A 20,316-nucleotide genomic window follows, 5' to 3' on the forward strand; every position below is an offset into this window, starting at 1 on the left:
AGAGGAATTCTGATTCCATTGTGACTCCAGCTGTTTCTCTGCCTCTTAGAAGACTACTGTCAGGGAGCTATTAGAAAAAGCTTTGAAATTCTGAGCGCAGGAAAAATCCCTTGCTAATGCATTTTTTAACAAGATGGAGCAGAGATCAGTGGCAATGTAACTAACTGTGCTTAAAATTATTTCATTCTACTATAAAGCAGGTTGTTCTGACTTCAGTGTAAGCATTAGAGTGTTCCTGACTTCCTGATACCTAATTGCAGAGAGAGTGGGAAACTGGGTCAAAGATTGCTCCCTGTTGCTTCTCCTGTTGTCTTCTCTCAATCTGCACAAGTAGCTTCATCCTACTTGCTTTCCAGTGAAATACATTAATCCTGCTTTTACTCACTCCACTGCAAAGTGCACAATACTATGGGTCAGGGTATTTAAGCCCATATATTTTAGAGTATTTCCGATTACTTTCCATATTTAAGAATCTCCTTTGAAATTGCAAATATGGGAGGAAAGATATTGTGACTACTTCTCCAATCTCAGCTGAAATAATGCCCAAAAGCCACTGAGTCTCTACACTGGAAGGGAGACAAAATTAGCACCATCCAAGCACTCATCCTGGCCTTCCCTGAATAGGACCCTGGCATGTACATCGGCCATCAATCTGAATCCCCTTCCAGAATAGACTATAAGGTTAGTTTTTACCATGATCTTTCATTCCAGAGCACATATCATGTTTCCAAGTTCTCAGCTCCAGGGACAGTATCCTTGCCAAAACAAGCCTCCTCCCTGGTAGATCCAGAAATGTATCCAAAATGTGGTTCCGGGAAGGGTACACTTTTACCTCAGTTTTCTTTCTTTGTCCCCAAGGCTGTGATACTCACATCATCTGCCAGCTCTCCTTTCTTTTCTCCCTAACCCCCATTTCTGATTCCTCTAGTATCCCTTGATGGGGATAGGGACACAAACCTTTATCCAAATGCTTTGGGGCAGATGTGGTCTGGATTTAGGAGCTTTTTGATATTTTTGAAAAGTATTCAACTGAATAAATAATGTATTCTATCACTTTTGTGAATCTGGAAACCATCCCTAATTAAATACACTAATGTTTCTATAGCAAATGTTTAAATATTCACACAAAAAGAAATAAAACATAAATATCATCACATTCATTCAAGTCAGATTTTGCTGCCAAACTTTATGAAAAAACTTTAGGCTTCCAAAGCTTTTCAGACTTCAGAATTGCAATAAATTCCAGTATTAAGATGAAGAAATTATTTCTTCATATTTGAGTTTTCAGTTAAAATACTAACAAGGATTAGAGGACTCTCAACTTTATTTTTCCTCTTTTGGAAAAATATAGAAAATTATTAAAAAAAAAGGTTGAAAATCACTTGTAATACCTCTACTATTGAAAAAAAATTGATAAAACCCTCTTCAATCTCACCTCCCTTTCTCACCTAACTCTTCCCCACCCCAACTCCAGGTAACTATTGCTTGTATCTGCCAACTTTTCATTAGCTTATCTCAGCATTTCTATATGTATATGTACTTTACTTTTCTTCTTTTTTTTTTTTTTTGGATAAGAATTAGATCACATTTCCCACAGATCTACATCTGTTGCTGTTGTTGCTTTGCACTTAACAATGTACCTTGGGCATCTTTCTAAGGCAGCACATGTAAAGCTCTTCCATTATTTATTAAGGCTGCCTAGTATTCTGTTGTGTGGATATACTCTAATTTATGTATCTTATAGTCTATTAAAGATGTTCTGAGTTTTTTGCTATTACAAACAATGTCAGAAATGTTTTAGGTAACCATGTATTGCTACTGCAAGGAAGATACCTAGAAATGAGATTTTGGGGTCATGGAGTGTTTAAACCCTGACAGGTTCCACCAAATTACTTGACAATTTTTCCAATTTACAATCCGTAATGAATGAGCAAGTCCCATATCCTCTCCTGCACTAGATATTTTCACATTAAAAAATTTTGCTCAGTGTTTACTTAAACAAACAGATTCCTTACAATGTGTCATTTAAAAGATTAGAATTAATGGGAAGATCTTACTAGAATTACTTCTACAGTTATATAGTATAGATCAGGATTTCTCAAAATCTAATCAGAGGACTGTCTGCACCAGACTGTTCTTGGGATACTTTTTCAAATGAAAGTTTCTAGTTCAAACTAGGCCTACTAAATCAGATGTGCGGAAGGTGGAGCATAGGCAGCCAGAACTGGCTCAGATAGGCTCACAAAAGCCAATTGGTAGTTGGCAGTGTTTTTGTAAGCTGATTGTTAAATATAGCAATCATTAAAAATAAAGGCAAGAAATACTCAAAAATCTTTACTTCTTATTTATTTTACTACATTTTACTAGTATCTGTGCTCTTACGGGCATTTGCGTCTTTGTGGTATCTGTGTGGTGGAAATACTACAAAGTGTTATTTTACTGCTAATTTTTTCCTAAAGCAGTGATGTCATGTTGGTAGTTTGAATTGGCTGTGGTAGGAAAATTTACATTGAAATCAGCTGTGGTGGAAAAATTTACTCCGTGGAAATTGACAAATACTGCAAGTCCAAGTTCTATCTATTATTTTGTTAGTTGTCTAGATCTGAGGAAATGATGGAGAGGATGTTGGCAATGTCGATTATTGTGAATGCCCCCCAAAATTGAGGAAATACACTTACAGCATTCACACACTATTATCCATTACAACACAAATTTTGCTGACATCCTTAATGTGCAAGTGCAGTCCCAACATGTCTTTTTTTGTTTCACTAAACAAAAATATTAACAAGCATTGTTGTCTGAACTACTTCATGGCAATTACAACCATTAGTGGGCTATAGGAAAGTTGAGCAAAAATCAAGGAAAGAATTCTGAAAGTCAACTGCTTCTGTGGAGTTAATAATGAAAAATAATGTATATTTTGTTATTATATTTAAATTGTTTGCTGAACATTTTTGCCAGTAAAAACTATAATAAACATACATATACACATACTGAGACCAGCTCAGTTGTAGAGACCCCCACCCAGGTGGTGCTGATGCATTAAGAAGCAGACACCCTCACTGGAACTGAGTCATTAAAAAAAAAGAAGAAGAAAGAAAAAGAAGCAGACACCCAGATAGAACAGAAAAGTGGGACTATCCAGGGGGCCAACAGCCTTCCGAGCTGAGAGCCTCAGGGAGCTTACAGCATTCTGCGCTGAGGGCCTCAAGCAGATTCTGACCCATGTGGTTATTCTCTCTAAACAGGTGATTGTTATTAACAAACAGGTGTTCTGTGTTTTCTCACAGAACCAAGATAAACTGTGTAGGCAGCTGGTGCTTGCTTACCACTAATCAAGGACAAACCAGAAAATATTGTCCAAGAGGTAGCCATGGGGGCAGGGTCACATATCCTGTGTTTAAAGAATTGTTTGAACTGGTTTATGATATGCATATACTGTCTTGCTACTTTAGAATGCCACAAATAGTTTTCCACTTCAAGGGGGTGGCTAGGTTTTCCTTGCCATAGTTCTTCTTAGCAAACAATATATTTTACTATACACTCAGCATTTCTCAGAAATCATATACTCAGCATTTCTCAACACCCACAAGTGTGTATTTTTTTTTCACAGAGCTAATGTATTACCAGAATATCACTGGGCCCAGAATTCTGAAATTTTAATGAGCTGCTTCACTGATTTTTATGCAAACTAAACTTTGATAACCAGTGTTCAGATTTTCCTAGTAAGATTTAAAATCCCTCCTGCATTTTTTTCCTGTACAACAGGTGTGTCAGGGCAGTCTCCTGGGGCCTAGGACATGAGCAGAATAATTTGCATTTGCCAAAATAAGTTTAATTAAATCTCAATTCTCTTAAGAAAAGGGGAGCTTTGAAAGAAGAAAATGCATTTAATTACTGTCTGGTTATTCTAGCACTTTATTTCATTCAGAAATTCAAAGGAGAGTTTATTTTCTTAACTTTTCCCACAAAATTTGGCATTTGGATTATAAAATTCTTTAATACAGGACACTTAGAATGCCTATATGACATTCTCAGAGATGCCCCTCCCCATATGCAGGTGCAAAAATGTTACTTCTTCACACTTTATCTATATGTACCTTTTTGAAGATGGGCTAAAATAATTTATAGTTCTTCACTTTTTTACATTTTTATTTTTAAGTGGAATATATGTGGTGACAGACACTAGAAAGGGAAAGGAAGAGGTCCATGAAACCAACTCTGAAAGATAAGTGATTGGCAAGAAGGTAACATTCAACCTGCATGAAATGCCATGGCCTCTTCTGCCTTTTAAGTGTAGGGAAGAGGTTGAAATGGGCTGAGAAGCCACTGTTGAAGAGGAAAGCATGACTTCTGAAAAGAAAAGGAGTAAAACCACCAATGGATGTTATATGCCATGTACTAATTTGTTTTTTAAAGCACTCATTTTTAAAATCTGAGGCAGAAACAGATTTCAGGGTGGCAGAATGAGAACAGCCTAACTAAAAGGGATCATCAGGCCTCGCCCTTCCATGTTATAGAAATGACGATCGATGCTCAGAAAGGTCGAATGACTTGCCTAAGGTAGTCTAGTGCTATTAGAAACCAAAATAATTTAATTTGTATTGGATTTCTCTTTTGTGTATGTAGAAAAGTTCATGCTCTATATAAAACAAGTAATAGAGTCACTGTTTTTAAAAGTCTTTTGAGCCATAGTTATGAAGTGGAATGAATTGGTGCACAGTAGAATTAATATTAATAAAGATCAGAGTGGTTTACTTCATCTCATTTGTGCCTTTTCATTTTCATGTCTGAAGTAATCCATTTCCCTTATCATGTGGAGATACTTCTGAATCAGGTTGCTTGATAATCCCACTGATTTCAGAATTGTAATTGGATATTCTTCATGTTCTTCTCTAACCTTCATTATACACAAGCAGCTTGATGTGAGTCATGTGAATGATTTTAGGACTATTCAGTACCTCTCAAATGATCTAAAGGAAGCCTATTATCCTGCAGTATTTTTTTTTCTCTGCCAGTCTCTTCATATAAATGTGAGCTCTCTGATTCTCTGGCTTGCTGCATTTCAACTTTGATAATCATCTTTAGTATGGAAGACAAATGATTTTTAGTCATCTTTGATTCCATGGGACACCTGTTTATTTTAATACCCAAATATGGCCATTATGTATCAGGAATTACATTTTCATTCATTTGGTTATGAGAAGATATGTAAAGCACTGTAGTTACACTTCTTTTTTAAAGAATATATTCAGAATGTTTTTTATCCCTTAAAATGTGGATTTTTAAAAAAGTAATTCAACGTTGAACAATATAATATTTAGCTTAAGCGATGCTCTTTTTGGGAAAAGGAAAGCTTTCCTACATGCAATTTAGTTTTTCAGATTTACATTTAGTACTTCTAGTTTTCTGAGAAATCCTTATGCTTTACCTTTATTGATCCCTTTGCAATTCATGGTTTTTAATCACTCATAATTATTAACTCATTTTTAGAAGCTGATCAGAGCTACATAATCATCATCTAATTAATTGCATTTGAATTAATAGCAAATACCCTTTCATTTTTAATCCAAGTAAATTAAGAGGAGAAATAAAAAAGTCATTTGCCCACTGGCACAGACTAAAATTAGGAGCTACAATTTCATTTCAGTGAAATCTCGTTCAGGGTGCTAGCAACACTAGCCAAGATATGTTTTTCACTGTCCACTCCCACTCCCACAGGCTTCCTGCCTTTCACACTGTTCCCCACTGCTCTCTTCATGGCCCTGACATGTTTGTTCATTATGTTCTAGGAATTCTGGGAAAAGAAGGAAGTCATTAAAGAGAAGTGCTAGGATTTGCACATTCCATTTCCCATTTAGTACTAATTCCTTTTATGTTAACTGACTGTTTTACTTGTAAAACGGAAAGGATACCCTAAATAAATACACAACCTTGAAAAGTATTTGATGAAAACCATTCAAATACAATGTTTAATAATATTGACAGACTATTCTATTAGCAAAATAAAAGTAAACCTTCCCTAGACCCAAAAGGGAACCTTCTAGCCTTCCTGTTTCTCCCAATAGAAACATTCTTTTCATCCATTTTGGAAACCCATCACCTGATCTCCATTTCTTCTCATTAAATATTATTATTTTCTTCCATCTTGGAACATTCAAAAGATTTTCTTCTTCTGGGGCCGTCTGTCCTCCCCCACACTTTTCAAGTCGCATTTCTTTGCAAGTACATCTTATCCTTGTTTCACAATTTAACTCTGATGTACCCCTAATAATAACTGAAAATAAAGTAAAATCTGATCAGTAGCCACAGACCCTTCTACACTGATGCTTTGTCTTATGGTATAAAGTCTTGGAAAATTCTAAGGGAATGTTGAGAGATAATTCAGGTCACTGAATGGTTTCAGTATTTTTTCATTAACATAGTAATCATACTTAGCATTTATATACTACTTTTCAATTTAGAAGTGCCTTATAAATATTACTTTTTAAATCCTCATACTACATTACTACATAAACATATCAAATGTCTGAAAAATTGATACTAACTAAATCAAATGTATGAGGTATTATATTCAAAGTGTATTCCTTAATACCAGGGACTACATGCATACATAATTGTATGTAAATTAGACATTTTGGATTTATTTTTTCATTGAAGAACCAAAACACAATACAGAATAGTATTTTAAGTGGATGAAGATGATTGGGTTGAAAATGTAGATACTGATTATAGGTTGACCTTCAAAACATATATATTCCAATTAAATTACAGCTTTTGCAGAATATAAACTTTCTGTGTTCCCAACAAAATAGGATAGTTTTGCTACCTCTCTTTGTTTATCATGAGTCTTTAGAGGTTTAAGTAAAACAAAAGAGGGACAACACACTGTTGCACAAAATAGTTGAGAATTCTAATTGGAATGAAAGGAAACCTTCTATATATGTATATAGACACACATATATATATGAAAAACACCCTCAAGACTATTCAAAATTTATAATAGAGAATTTTATATGAGAAATAGTTTTCAGCTTTATACTTTAAATTGTATTTAAAAGGACTTTTATAATCAAGGCTCTTCTATCCCTTTTCTTTACATGATTTATTTCATCTAGTACTTTATGGTTTCTAGACTTTTTCAGGTACATTCTGGCCTCAGTGGGGAAAACAGATAATAATTGAGACAATGCAAGAGGAAATTCAGATTATCGTTTAAAGTGTATATATGTTTTATACATAATACTGTATATTTTATGTATATCTTAAAAACAGAGGTAAGAAAGTAAAAAGTGGTGAGTAGGCCTTTTGACTGGAAGAAAGAGGAAATAAAAAATATATATATTTCTTAGTAACCAAGTATAATATTTAAAACTGCCTAACCAAAGACCATCAAGCAAGTGGATAAGTTAATTAAATGTGTCTTTTGGTTTTGGTCAAAAGGCAGCTCTTTCAGAAAGACAAATAAATTTTTAAATATGGTGTGCACATACATATAAAGATTTAAAACTTAATGCCTCAGGAAAGTGACATGAGTGGAGGATTTTTGGGTGCTGGTTACATGGGTGTGTTAGTTTTTACAGTTTCCTGGATCCGTACTTTCTGATTTGTGCACTTTTCTGTGTATCAGAGTTCAATAAAGAGTTCTAAAGCCAATCAATAATTTTATAACATAGTACCATACTTTTAAAAAATAGCTGTACCTAGGATTGGTGGGTTTTATCTTTTAATTTTACTTCCTTGGAAGGATGCCTCTGGAGCAGCTTCATAATTTTGAGAGAAGAAATAGTATAAATCATAACTTCACTGTAGACTCATTTTTTTTTTTTTTTGCATTCATAAAAGATGAAAACAGGAAAGTGCTCTGACATTAGTCGTGCCATAACATCCTCTACACACAGAGCGATTATAAAAGCCAGTTGGAGAGCCTGCCTTCCTGCCTTCCATTTAATCTCTTTTGGGAACAGCACAGGCCATCATTTGTGAAAGTCGTCGTCTTGCAGGATGGATAAATGCATCTTCTCTTCTTTGCCACAAGGCAAATGGAAGCTAGTAATTTCTAGTCCCATAGCAGTGAATACAAAATCAAAAGAGGCTAACTCAATACAGTGACAACTTCAAAAGGAATTCTTTTTGAAGATTTTTTTTTCCCATAGTGCTGGTTTATTTAACACTGAAGCTTGTCTGCTAACCCAGCTTCCAGCAGCCTCCAGGAAAACCTCAGTGTAGCTGGTGTCATGCATTAGCAGTGCCCCTATTTCAGTTATATTTTGCTAAGCAGATACACATTTGCCATGACAGCTTAAAATGTTGGTGCTTTTGGATGGAGACTGTTTTTTCTTGATGTATCTGTAACTGGAGAGCCCTGCTGCTTTGCAAATATTCTTTCAGGGATCCATAAATTCTCTAGGAGAAATTTGATAACTCAGATTTTGTCCTGAAGGAACTAATTTTAAAAAAAACTTTATGAATTTTCTGGTTGATCTGGATGACCACCACCGAGTTAACTGGCTTTAGGACCTACGTTTATAATCCGGATGGTACCAAAAAAACAAAAACAAAACAAAGGAGCTGTGTCTTCGCGTCATTAAAACTAGAGTTTCATTCAACATTTCTAATAAAGCCCAGAGTAAACATAAGACCTGGATCCGCTGTTCCCTCAGTTGGGTTCATTTTCTATTTGCCTCTCATCTGTATGTCCCATCTCTGCAGTAGAGTTTCAGTGCACAGATATAACCTTTTTTATATAACAACACAGCTCAACTGTATAGAAGTACCTTTTTCAAAAAACAGCATGGCCCAACTGACAAAACTGACAGCGATCTGTTCCAATTCTGCGGAAACTGGCTATTAGGAGACCTCACTTTTGATTCTCCTAAGGGATTTTCAAAGTAATTATAATTACATGAAATTTCCCTCGACTTTAGAAATTAATCCCCAAATAATCTCCTACTGTTGATCACCTTGGGAGCCATGATTTAGTCCCAGCAAAATATCCTGTCCCAGTAATTTAATGTTATTAATTTAGAACAAAGAACCGTAAGGTAAAGATCAAGACAGCTTAATAGTCAAATAGTTATTACAACATCCATGTATGTGTATTATTGCAAAGTCATTTGCGTTTACTGATAATATAAAAATGATGTCCCTGATTCATTTTTGTGTGTATGTTCAAGACAGAGGGAGTAGAGAATTAAATTATGTTCAGAACACTCTGGGAGGGTGGGAAGTGGGAAGATATGATGCAGTTTAGTATTATTTGCTTCCAAATTCTCTAAAATAATTTTAATAAAAACAAAACAGAGTCTTGCTTTGTCACCCAGGCTGAAGTGCAGTGGCATGATAGTGGCTCACTGAAGCCTCGACCTCTCAGGGACAAGAAGTTCTCACAAGTAGCTGGGGCTACAGGCACACACACCAGCACACCCAGCTAACTTTTTTTAATTTTTTTGTAGAGATGAGGTTTCACCATGTTGTCCAGGCTGGTCTCAAACTCCTGGGGTCAAGTGATCCACCTGCCTCTGCCTTCAAAAGTGCTGGGATTATGGGCATGAGCCATTGTGCCCAGCCTAATTTTTTATTATTGAAGATGTTACTTCTTTGTCTTTCGTAAGACTTGGCAGTGGTTTCAGGCATACTTTTTTAGTACCTCCTTAAAGAAAGAATCCATTATCCGGAAGGGTGACTTGGAATAGTAGGAAATGAGTGTGCTCTAACATTTACCTTCACCTTCCTAGAAAAGTGTGGTGAATTGAAAACCAGTCTACAGATTCCTTTCTGAAGGACTTTCCCAATTAGTGGGACACAGTTTATAACAATACATTGGTTCCCTTAGGATCAGCGGTTAATCTTTCTTTTTATTGAAGCAGGAAACAACCAGGACAAGATGAGCTCATAAAGTATAGAGCACTATCTCTAGAGGAAAAATTAGGAGAGACCAACAGAACCATCAAGATCATCTAAGAACCTAAGATGTAGTAGGTTATCATCATGCATTATTCCACATACTTTGCTACTTAGCTATGAATCCAAGCAGGAACTACAAGCTATTATTAGAAAAGCAAGCTAAATAGTTTGGGATGGATAACCTCATATCCCATACATTCACCTCCCATTAAGAGAATTGAGCTTCCTACTTAAGTGTATGTCCTTAAGTACCACAGATTACTTATCCATTCTTGCTTAATTCCTTTATCATAGCTTTCAATGTATTTTAAACTTGGAAGTCTCTAAGAGATAGAATCCTTGTTTTTTCATTTTTGCTTTTTTTTTTTTTAGTAAATGGCATTTATTAAACATTAATATTAGAGAATTGTATCTGATACTCAGATGTGTCACCAGTTAGCTGAATTATTTTATGAGGCAACATGCTTAATCTCTGTGACCTCTTTTTTCCTATCCATAAAGTGTAAGATTTGAATTCCATCATGTCTGGTTTCCCTTTCAGTTCTGAAATTCTAGGAGTCTGTATAGCTGTAAAATACTTTGTTGTGGTTATGCATCTCTGCCTAAGCAGAGGAAAGCAATTTCTCAAAGGCAAACTCAGACCCTTGTGGAGCAGTCATTCAGTTTCATCTTCCCTAAAATTAGATTCTGATTGAATGCTATTTTCAAGTCTCATCCAGTATCTGGAAGTACTCATTTCTTTCATTATCAGACTACTCTTTGGAAGTCTTACCATCCAACCACCAGCACTGCAATACTGTCCTATGTTGTGATGTACCTCTCAGGCATTATTAGACTTGGCTATTTTACGTTTCTTTTTAAGAATTATTATTTCAGCTTTTCCACTGTAAATGTCTTCAACATTGCAAAAGCTTCTTGTACATGCATATGACATTATAATGGAATATAATGACATAATGAAGTATCCTTCTCAGTTTTAACTTATACCTAACTAGTGAATGAAGTTTCATCTTCATATCTTGAAACCCCTTACGCTAAAATTAACTTTACTGCAAGAGAACAACCACTATGGAAAATCTTTTTAACAGTGATATCTTCGGGTTCAATTCTCTGTAAATACAGGACATTAGCGGCTAAAGGCCAAGTATTTACCAGTGTACCTTTGAAAGAGAGTGAACCTGGAGCCCAACCCAGTGAAGCAAAGAATATTTACTTTGGAATAATAACGCTAAAATAAGTATAAAATGAAGCCACCTGAAAAGAAGAGCTGTTAGGACTTTTGCATGATAATGTTGTACAGAATAACTGAATGTACATTGAAATAATTTTAATATCAACACAAAAATGACCTCACTGTCTTTTCTACAAACATAGGATCCCATGGAACTGACTTCTAGCCCAAAACGCATAAAAACATCAGGTTGTTTTGGGTCTGGTCAAGGAGTGCATTGTTACTAAAAGTCGTGGAAGGACCTTGAAACATTATCAACTTCTTCACGGTCCCATAGCCTCTAATTTAAGAATTTCACTTTAGCCAGACCATGGTATTTATCTTACTAAAATTTCTTTGCTTCACTTCTGATTTTATTCTGTATCTACCTAGTTCAGACCCTTCTGAGAACATGTTTTGTACAATATCTTTAACATACCAAATTTCAATTCTAATTTCTTTTTTTAACCATTTTACTCTTTTAATGTTTCCATGTTTTTCCTGCTTTCTTCTTTCCTGCTTTCTTCTAGTCCTAGTATTTGGAGAAATTTGATGTGCTTCAGTTTTTTTCATTAAGAAATTTCACACTCATAACTATGAAAATACATTTCTTAAAAATAAAATATTCATGTACTGAAATTTGTTGGAATAGGACAATAAAGAGAATATTAAGTGGCATTTATTCAATTTTTCCTGTGCTCTGAATAGAGTGCTAAGAGCTTTATGTAAGTTTTCTCAGTTGTAGACTACTTAGAATTTCTTACTCATATAAATATTGATCACTAGTGCTAATCTACTGAAATAACTTAGATTTTACTTCTTTAGCCAAAGGAACTCATTGAGCATCTAGTTGAAAACTGATGATGGTCCTGTAAAGCACTATCCTATGATCAAATAATTGTGTGGGATTGAAAAATATAAATGAATTCCAAACTTTCTACCTGATAAATTTGACATGGAAATGTGCAATATTTATATTGAAATATAAATTCAATATTTATATTGATATGTAAATATATGGTTTATATAGCTTATATAAAATATATATAAATATAGCTTGATTCCTTTCTAAGCCTTTCCTTCAATTTCAATCCTCTAATTTGACTATTTTAGTTTTTTGACTCACGACCATTCCCATCTTTCATTTTTTAAGCAGTGGGATTCCATTTCTGCAGTCTTCAGCTATTAGTTAACTTTCTTATCTATTCTTCTCCTCCCCTCTCTCATTTTTATTTTCATTCTAGTCACAGAATAAGTCTATACAGCCAGCTTTTTCAACCAGGATATATGATTTTGATATTCCGAGTTCCTTTTCTGTACAGTTCTTAACTCTCTCAGTACTGATTTTGTTTTTTCATTTTATGTGGTAAAATATTAGCAGAAGCATTCATTTTTTATTGTGATAAACGTTTTAAGCGTCAAATGTTTTTGTGGTGATGCATGTCAGAGACAGATTTTATATATAGCCTAGTGAATTGATATGAATTCATTCTTAGGAGGTTTCATATCTTGTGGCCCAAGCACTGTATTACAATAGAAGGACAAAGTCAGAGAACACTGCAAATCATCAGGGAAATATGCAAAACTCGCTGAAGTTTCTGAGTTCACAGAAGTAAGATCAGCATAGAGGTTATGGAAATAATAATGCATCACTGTGGCAAGGATCATGTTGGAGGGCATAAACTTCACACCCAACACTGAGGCTGAAATATGCTGCTTATCAAAACTACCACCTGCTATAGGAGCAGCTATGGATCCAGGACCCCCGCTGATCTCCAGGCCACCTTATTTGAGAGCATTCAAGTTGCTCCCACTGGGACTTCTCATTGTATATATGTGCAAGCATATGGGCTCTTTAGGTCAAACTGTGGAAAGCTGTACTAGAAGAGATGAAAAGCGTCTATGACAATAAAATTCTAGTTTGAAATAATGAATATATGAATGTCAGTAGACTTCAACAATGCCTAAAGTGTATGAAAACCTAAATATGAACTACACTTTTTAAAAGATAGAAAAGGCTATTGTTTGAAGCAGCATGGAGCAAACTATTATAGTTCAGCAACTTTTCCAGGTTTTTCAACAATATAGATAATTCATAGAGAGTCGCAACAACTTTCTAGTATGTCTGCAGGAAAGTCAATATATTGATCAGTTTGATGTGTCAAGAAATACCATAGACTGCATGAAATGATAGTTTTGTTTTGCTGTTATGATACATTGGCAATTAAAGGAATTACTGGATATGAAAGTACTCAGTAAATCATAAAGCACCATACAGATGAAACTTAACTTGTGTTTTAAAATATTGAGTTACAATCATTTCAAACTTCCTAGTTTGAAATCCATCTTTGACATTTTCGTATTTAAGATGCATGTTTCTATGTGTGTTTTCAGATAATCACAACGACTGTTCTGGTGTGTCCTTACACCTTACACGTCTGCCGTAAGTACTTCCACTTTTCCTAGATGAGCAACAACTTTAACATCTTTATGAACTTAGAATGGGAAGTTCACTGTATTAATTACCTAGGGGTAAAAATTAACCTAAACTAACTGGCTTAGGACAACAAACGTTTATTGTCTCATTTTCCTGTATGTCAGTAATTGGACACACTTATCTGTACCCTCAGGCAGGTGATCTCGCACAGAGGCTGTAGTCAGAATCTTGGCTGGTGCTTCATCACTCACATGGTTGTCGGCAGACTTCAGTTGTTTGCTGAGTGTTGGCTGGAGGTCACCCTTATATCCTTGCCAAACAAGCTATAAGCAGGGCAGCTCACATCATAGAGCTGGCTTTCATCGTAGAAAGTAAGCATAAAGCAAGAGAAGGCATGCATGCAAGATGGGAGCCAGAGTCTTTCAGTAACCTAATGTTCAAAATGACACCCCATCACTTTTGCCATATTCTATTTGTTAAAGATAAGTTACTAAGTAACTCAGAAATGGAAAAGCAAACATCTTATGTTCTCACTCATAAGTGGGAGCTAAGTTATGAGGATGCAAAGGCATAAGAATGATACGATGGACTTTGAGGACTCTGGGGCAAAGGGTGGAAAGGGGGGTGAGGGAATAAAAGGCTACAAATTGAGTTCAGTGTATACTGCTTGGGTGATGGGTGCATCAAAATCTTAGAAATCACCACTCAAGAACTTAGGTAACCAAATACTACCTGTTCCCACAAAATCTCTGAAAATAAAATATTTTTAAAATTTTTAAAAAGGTAAGTTACTACACTTATTTTATCCTACATTAAAGGGGAAGGGATTAGACCAGAGCATGAATGTCACAGCTAGGAATCATGAGAGTTGATTAGTCAAGGTTCTCCAAAGAAACCTGAACCAATAGGATAGAGAGAAAAAGAAAGAGTTGTTATAAGGAATTGGCTGACACTATTGTGGGGACTGATTAAAGTCCTAAATCCACTGGGCCAATTGAAATTAAAGGAAGGGTTGATGTTGCATTCTTGGGTCCAAAGGCAGTTCACAGGCAGAATCCTTTCCTTTTGAGGGGACCTTAGTCTTTTCTCTTGAGTCTTTCAGAGGATTGGATGAAGCCCACCTACATATGGAAAATAATCTGCTTTACTCAAAGTTTAATTTAAAGGTTAATCACATTAAAAAATCACCTACATAGCAACACCTAGACTGGTGTTTGACAAAACAACCAGACACCTGGCCAGGTCGACACATAAATTTAGTTATCACAGGAACAATTTAGAGTCTGCCTTCACATGAAAAAGTATTTTTTAAGGAAAAAAAAAAATTCCTCCTCTTTTTCTATTTCATTTTAATTTTCACAAGCCTCACATTTTATAAACCATAGTATTGAGGTCTATCTTGTTTTTCCAAAACAGTCATTTTGACTTTTTCAGGTAATTCAGAAAAATATTACTTTTTTCTGCAGACAGCCTTTAATTGCTGGCATGTACCTTCTGATGTCTGTTGACACTGTTATCCCAGCAGGAGAAAAAGGTGAGTAACGATTTTTTAATATTTATCATTATCTTATTACCTAATCCGTAGAAATGGATTTATAGTGTATTTTTAATAAAATTTAAAAGTAACCAATATCTTTGTGTCTTGGAAAAATAAACCAATTCTTTATTGTCCATGAATTTAAAATAGATTTTTGTATTATTCCAAGCTAGTGGTTTATTACTTTTCCATTCTTTGTTGAGATGCTAGGAAGTGAGGCCCTTGGGTAGGTGTGTGTTATATTGATTAAAGAATAAATCTTGAGTATTTTAAAAACAAATCATCCATTCTTAAGATGCAGAGGACACACTGCATAATGAGCAGTGACATAAACTTTTATATAGAAAGATTTAAAAATTAAATGACTAGCAAGTCCAACACCAACTTAGTCTTTAAACTTAGATATAGGTGGCTTATTTCTCTACTTGCAAAATGGGGATGATAATAGCTGATCCTCCCAAGCTTACTAGAAGCGATGAGAATAAGTATAATATTATTTATTAATATATGTTACAATTCTCTAATAAAAGTACCATATGAAATGTTGTTTATTTGTTTTCACTGGAAATTTCTTAAAGTTAGTGACCAGTATGGTCTCTTTGTTACTATTTTTTCATCTATTATAAAATAAATATTTATTGAATAACTACTGCATTAGACTATAAGGAAGGAGCAGTATGAAATGGCCTCTTCTCAACAGGAACTGTCAATCTAGTGATCTTAGGTGTCTGCATTCAGTTTTTCAAAAATCCTTTTGTTCCAAAAATAAAAACCAATTTTTAAGCTTTCTCAACTGGATAAATTTCAGGCTAGAGGTGACAAATTAGGCCTACGTTTTCACTAACAGAGTATTCTGATTTGGTTCTAGTCATTCTGTTTAAGAATAAAATAAAAATATTAGGCAAGGGGTTCTTAATTCATGTGAGTAAAGTGGCTGGCACAGAATAAGTGCTTAATATCTGTGTGTTTAAGTCATCTTATGAATACCCTATGCACACTTTTAGACAAGAATAATGTCATGTTCCAGTTGAACAGTGATTTTTGTCTGTGTTTTCATTTCCCACAGTGGTGAATTCTGACATTTCGTGCCATTATAAAAATTATCCAATGCATGTCTTTGCCTATAGAGTTCACACTCACCATTTAGGTAAGAACTTTACATGTTAAATTATAAACACTTACTATTGTGCTTGCTGGTGCCATAAATTAGAATGCAAAGTATATTTGGCCTTAAGTCTGTTTCAGTGAAAGTGATTTCATATAAGATCTTGAAAGATTTTATGCTGTTTTATCATACTGTTTTTATTAAGATACTCAGTATTTGGGGCTCTGAAGATACTCAGATTTCTATTTTAAAGTAGGAAAGTAAATATGCCTTTTGTTTTTCTAATACCTTATTGTGTTATATGAGTAACATTTGTGTTTATTTCAGGGAAGGTAGTAAGTGGATACAGAGTAAGAAATGGACAATGGACACTGATTGGACGACAAAGCCCTCAGCTGCCACAGGTGTGTAAAATCTAGTTTAATTTTGAAAGAAAAAATATTAACCAGCAGAAAGTAACTTTTAAAATGTATGCAACTGTTGTGAATTTCTTTGGAATCTAAAAATTTCTAAATCTGCCTTTACTGTATATCTGAGCTATATAACCTCCTTTTTGCAACTTCCAATTTGGTGCTTCCTTTATCAGTTTTCTCAATATGGTCAAAACATGTTGGTGGCCTTTTATATCCCATCATTTATTCAAAGACAGGATTTCAGATAGCTCTTCTATTACCACATTTATTCTGATTTTTAAGGGATGCATTTGCTAATAGTATTTATTTGTTTATTTCAAAGTTTGGTGCTCTTCTCATGAAGTAGAAGTGATTAATTAAAGGTGAACTCTTTTTAGCCAGTGGTTATTTGTGCATGTGTGTGTGTGTGTCTGCTTACCTGTCTGTCTTCATCCTCTCTATCCAGTGTGTACCAAGCTTCACATTATTAAGGCATGTGGTTCTGTGATATATCATATCAATAGAATGAAGGGCAAAAACCCTCTGATCATTTCAATGGATGCTGAAAAAGCGTTTGATAAAATTCAACATCCGTTTACAATAAATCCCTCAAAAAAGGGGTAAAGAAGGAACATACGTCAACACAATCAAGCATAGAGTTCTGGATTTTATTGGTAATATTAATGAATCATTGTGCTTGTCTTTTTGGCAGGCTTTCTACCCTGTGGAGCACCCAGTAGATGTAAGTTTTGGTGACATACTGGCTGCAAGATGTGTGTTCACTGGCGAAGGCAGGACAGAAGCCACACACATTGGGTATGATTCTGCACATTCCACTATCTAAAGATATTTTATTAGGACAAGACATGATTACAGATGACAGCTATCTTTATGAATAAATTATAAATTTATTTTCCTGTTGTGGGCAATTATAACAAACTGTAGCATTTTATCATTTCAAAACTGATTGACTTGGGTAAACTCCAGAACATGTGCGCATTTTTCATGCTTCTCTTTTTCTTGCATCCTCAAAACCTTCAGTATCATACCTCTAGATATTACAATTACCACAAGACTTTATATTACTTCCTCAGACTCATCTTAATAAAGAAAGTATACTGATGATGAAATTTTTTTTCTCAAGTGCCTTTTTGCCCTATGTTCACATTTAGACAAATATATGGAGTCTACACTTGGTCCCATTAAATATTCTGAACCATGACGTTAAAACTCCTGTGAATTTAATAATTTCCAGTTGTTTAGTCTACCAAATAAGGATGATAATATGCAACATATCTCAAAAAGGAATGTCAAGCCTTTTAAATAATTTTTAAAATACTGCACCTCCTTGAAATAATTATATTCTATAAAACTAAGTAAAATTTTCAAAGCATTATGAACCCTTTCAAAAAAAACTTACCTAAATGAAAAGGAAGGTAGTTTCTTTTCATGCTTTCTGATAGAAAAGAATCAAGGAGACTTCTTTTTACATTAAACAAAGTTTTAAAATATTTACTGATGCCATCTGGAAGCTAGAGTTTTAAACCATTTATCTCTTAATCAAAGAGAAGTTACAGAAAGGAAGCATCTGAAAATATGTTTTAGATGCATTAAAGATGATTTTTGTGATAGCGACACTACTGTTGGCTGTACAGAGAAGGGAAAAGGTACTGTGGCAGGTTTAAAAAAAGTAGGGCATTTGATATGGTATAAAAGAATTTTTATGTCACTCTGAATGATTTTTATATTAGTAAGCATAAGTTTTAAAGCTAAGGATAGAACAAATTTAAAAACTATCAACTTCTGTTAGAGAAATAGTTTCCAACAGCTTTACTTTTGGATAAATTTGCTAAATTTGGAAAAGAGGCTTCAGGAAAGCAATAATATTATTGAGTTGCGGGAAATGATGATGGTAAGAAAAGAACTGACAAAGGAGGTATAACTAGATTTGAAAGAAAGAGTATAGTAAGTCCCTCCTTAACAATCTTTCAATATATGAGGTAACATGACTCAGAGGGCATCCACCAGTTGTTCCCACCCCAGGTTATGTTATTAACCTTTATAGTAAGTAAAGTAGTAAAAAATCCCTTTCAACACATTACTTGCCCTGGCTTACAAGTTTTAAGTGTGGAAAAAACAGAATTTTTTGCCTACAGGAACCTTTACAGTTTGTTGTGGTGGAGGGGGGTTGGGGACGAGGTTTTTACTTTGGCCAAATTCTATTTGAGTTCTGTCTGTGAGGTAATATCAGCCATAGAAATTAATGACTTGTTATAGTACTAGGGAGGGAGGCCAAAGTGATCTCTGGAGGCCTCTTTCAGTTTCACAAGTCTAGAATAACTCTTGTCTTTTTTTTAAATGTGCATTTTGCTTTAAAATAATACCCTAAAATGACTACACTAATTTATCCTTTCATAAATCTCATGTGGGCTAAAAGAAACACCATTTTGTAATAAAAATGAAATAGAAAGACATTATAGTAAATTAACTTATTTAGTGAGTCCATATTCTGAATATTTAATTTCTACTACAGAAACAATTTTTTTTCCAGTGGAATGACAAGTTTTAATACATTTAAATATGAATAAAAGTTATCATAATATTGGATAATATTTTCAGAGCAGTTAATATGCTTTTTATTTTTAGAAAAGTAACAGCAACAATGTGTCTCTGTTTTGTAAAATAATAAGTACAACCTCTATAGACTACTACAGGATCACAGTTGAGAATGTAACCAGTGAAATAAACTAGTAATTTATGATGTCTGTTAAATTAAATGATACTCTATGAATCTATATATCTCCTTTTCCTCTTCTGTCTTCCCACCTACCTCCAACCCACACATACAAACACACATTCCCACAGGACACAGATTTGACCCCTGAGCCTGACGCACACTTAGGTATAAATCACACTTATCTAAGGATAGGCTGGGGCCAGTAGGTGTCTCCTCCATGTACTGGGAGAATTCTCAGCTTCAAGTTTTAAACCCTTCTGTTCTGTGGTTATGTGGAAACTACGTTCTACAGAAAAACTGTTGACAGTAGCCTACTAGGAAGATTTTCAGTTGAGTGATCTTTCTACCAACACCAAGTTTAACTCTGTATTAAACTAGATATTTTAGAACTGAAGAGAACTTTGTTTGGGTAGAACAATTATGGGTAACTATTGAAAAGCACTTAAAAGTAGAGACTGATTTTCCCATACCAGGGATTCATCTTAAAATACCTTACCATGAAGAAATAGATGGATTTAGCCCCCTGAGTGTCCATCAGTGGACGAATGGATTAAGAAAATGTGTTTTACATACATACAATGGAATACTATTTACCCTTTAAAAGGGGGAAAATTCTGTCATTTGTGACATGGTGGATGAATCTGAAGGATGTATTAAGTGATATAAGCCAGACACAGAAATATTAATACAAATACCACATGATCTTACTTATACGTGTAGTCTAAAAAAGTTGAACTCATAGAAATAGAGACTAGAATGATGGTTACTGAGGGGTGAGAAGGCGAGAATACAAATTGTTGATCAGAGGACACAAAGTTTCAGATAGACAGGAGGAATAGGTTTTGAGATCTATTGCACAGAAGAATGACTATAGTCAGTATAATGTATTCTATATTTCAAAATAACTAAGAGAGGAAATGTCAAATGTTTCATCATAAAAAAATGATAGGGCCAGGTGCGATGGCTCACACCTGTAATCTCAGCACTTTGGG

The 20,316-nt window shown here is 34.6% G+C and overlaps 1 protein-coding gene across 8 annotated transcripts in view; it reads left to right on the forward strand.

The window, feature by feature from the left end:
• PAM (peptidylglycine alpha-amidating monooxygenase) overlaps window positions 1–20,316 on the forward strand; it is a 171,298-nt gene that overhangs the window by 69,263 nt on the left and 81,719 nt on the right. For all 8 annotated transcript variants that reach the window (XM_064376193.1, XM_064376197.1, XM_064376199.1 and 5 more), the window contains exons 7-11: window positions 13,511–13,559; window positions 15,020–15,087; window positions 16,157–16,237; window positions 16,523–16,599; window positions 17,300–17,403. In XM_064376193.1, the coding sequence (XP_064232263.1) occupies window positions 13,511–13,559; window positions 15,020–15,087; window positions 16,157–16,237; window positions 16,523–16,599; window positions 17,300–17,403 (379 nt within the window). The remainder of the gene's footprint in view (window positions 1–13,510; window positions 13,560–15,019; window positions 15,088–16,156; window positions 16,238–16,522; window positions 16,600–17,299; window positions 17,404–20,316) is intronic.

Source organism: Aotus nancymaae, unplaced genomic scaffold (genome assembly GCF_030222135.1).
Source record: "Aotus nancymaae isolate 86718 unplaced genomic scaffold, 86718_ANA_hifiasm-v0.15.2.pri h1tg000014l, whole genome shotgun sequence".
NCBI lineage: Eukaryota > Metazoa > Chordata > Mammalia > Primates > Aotidae > Aotus > Aotus nancymaae.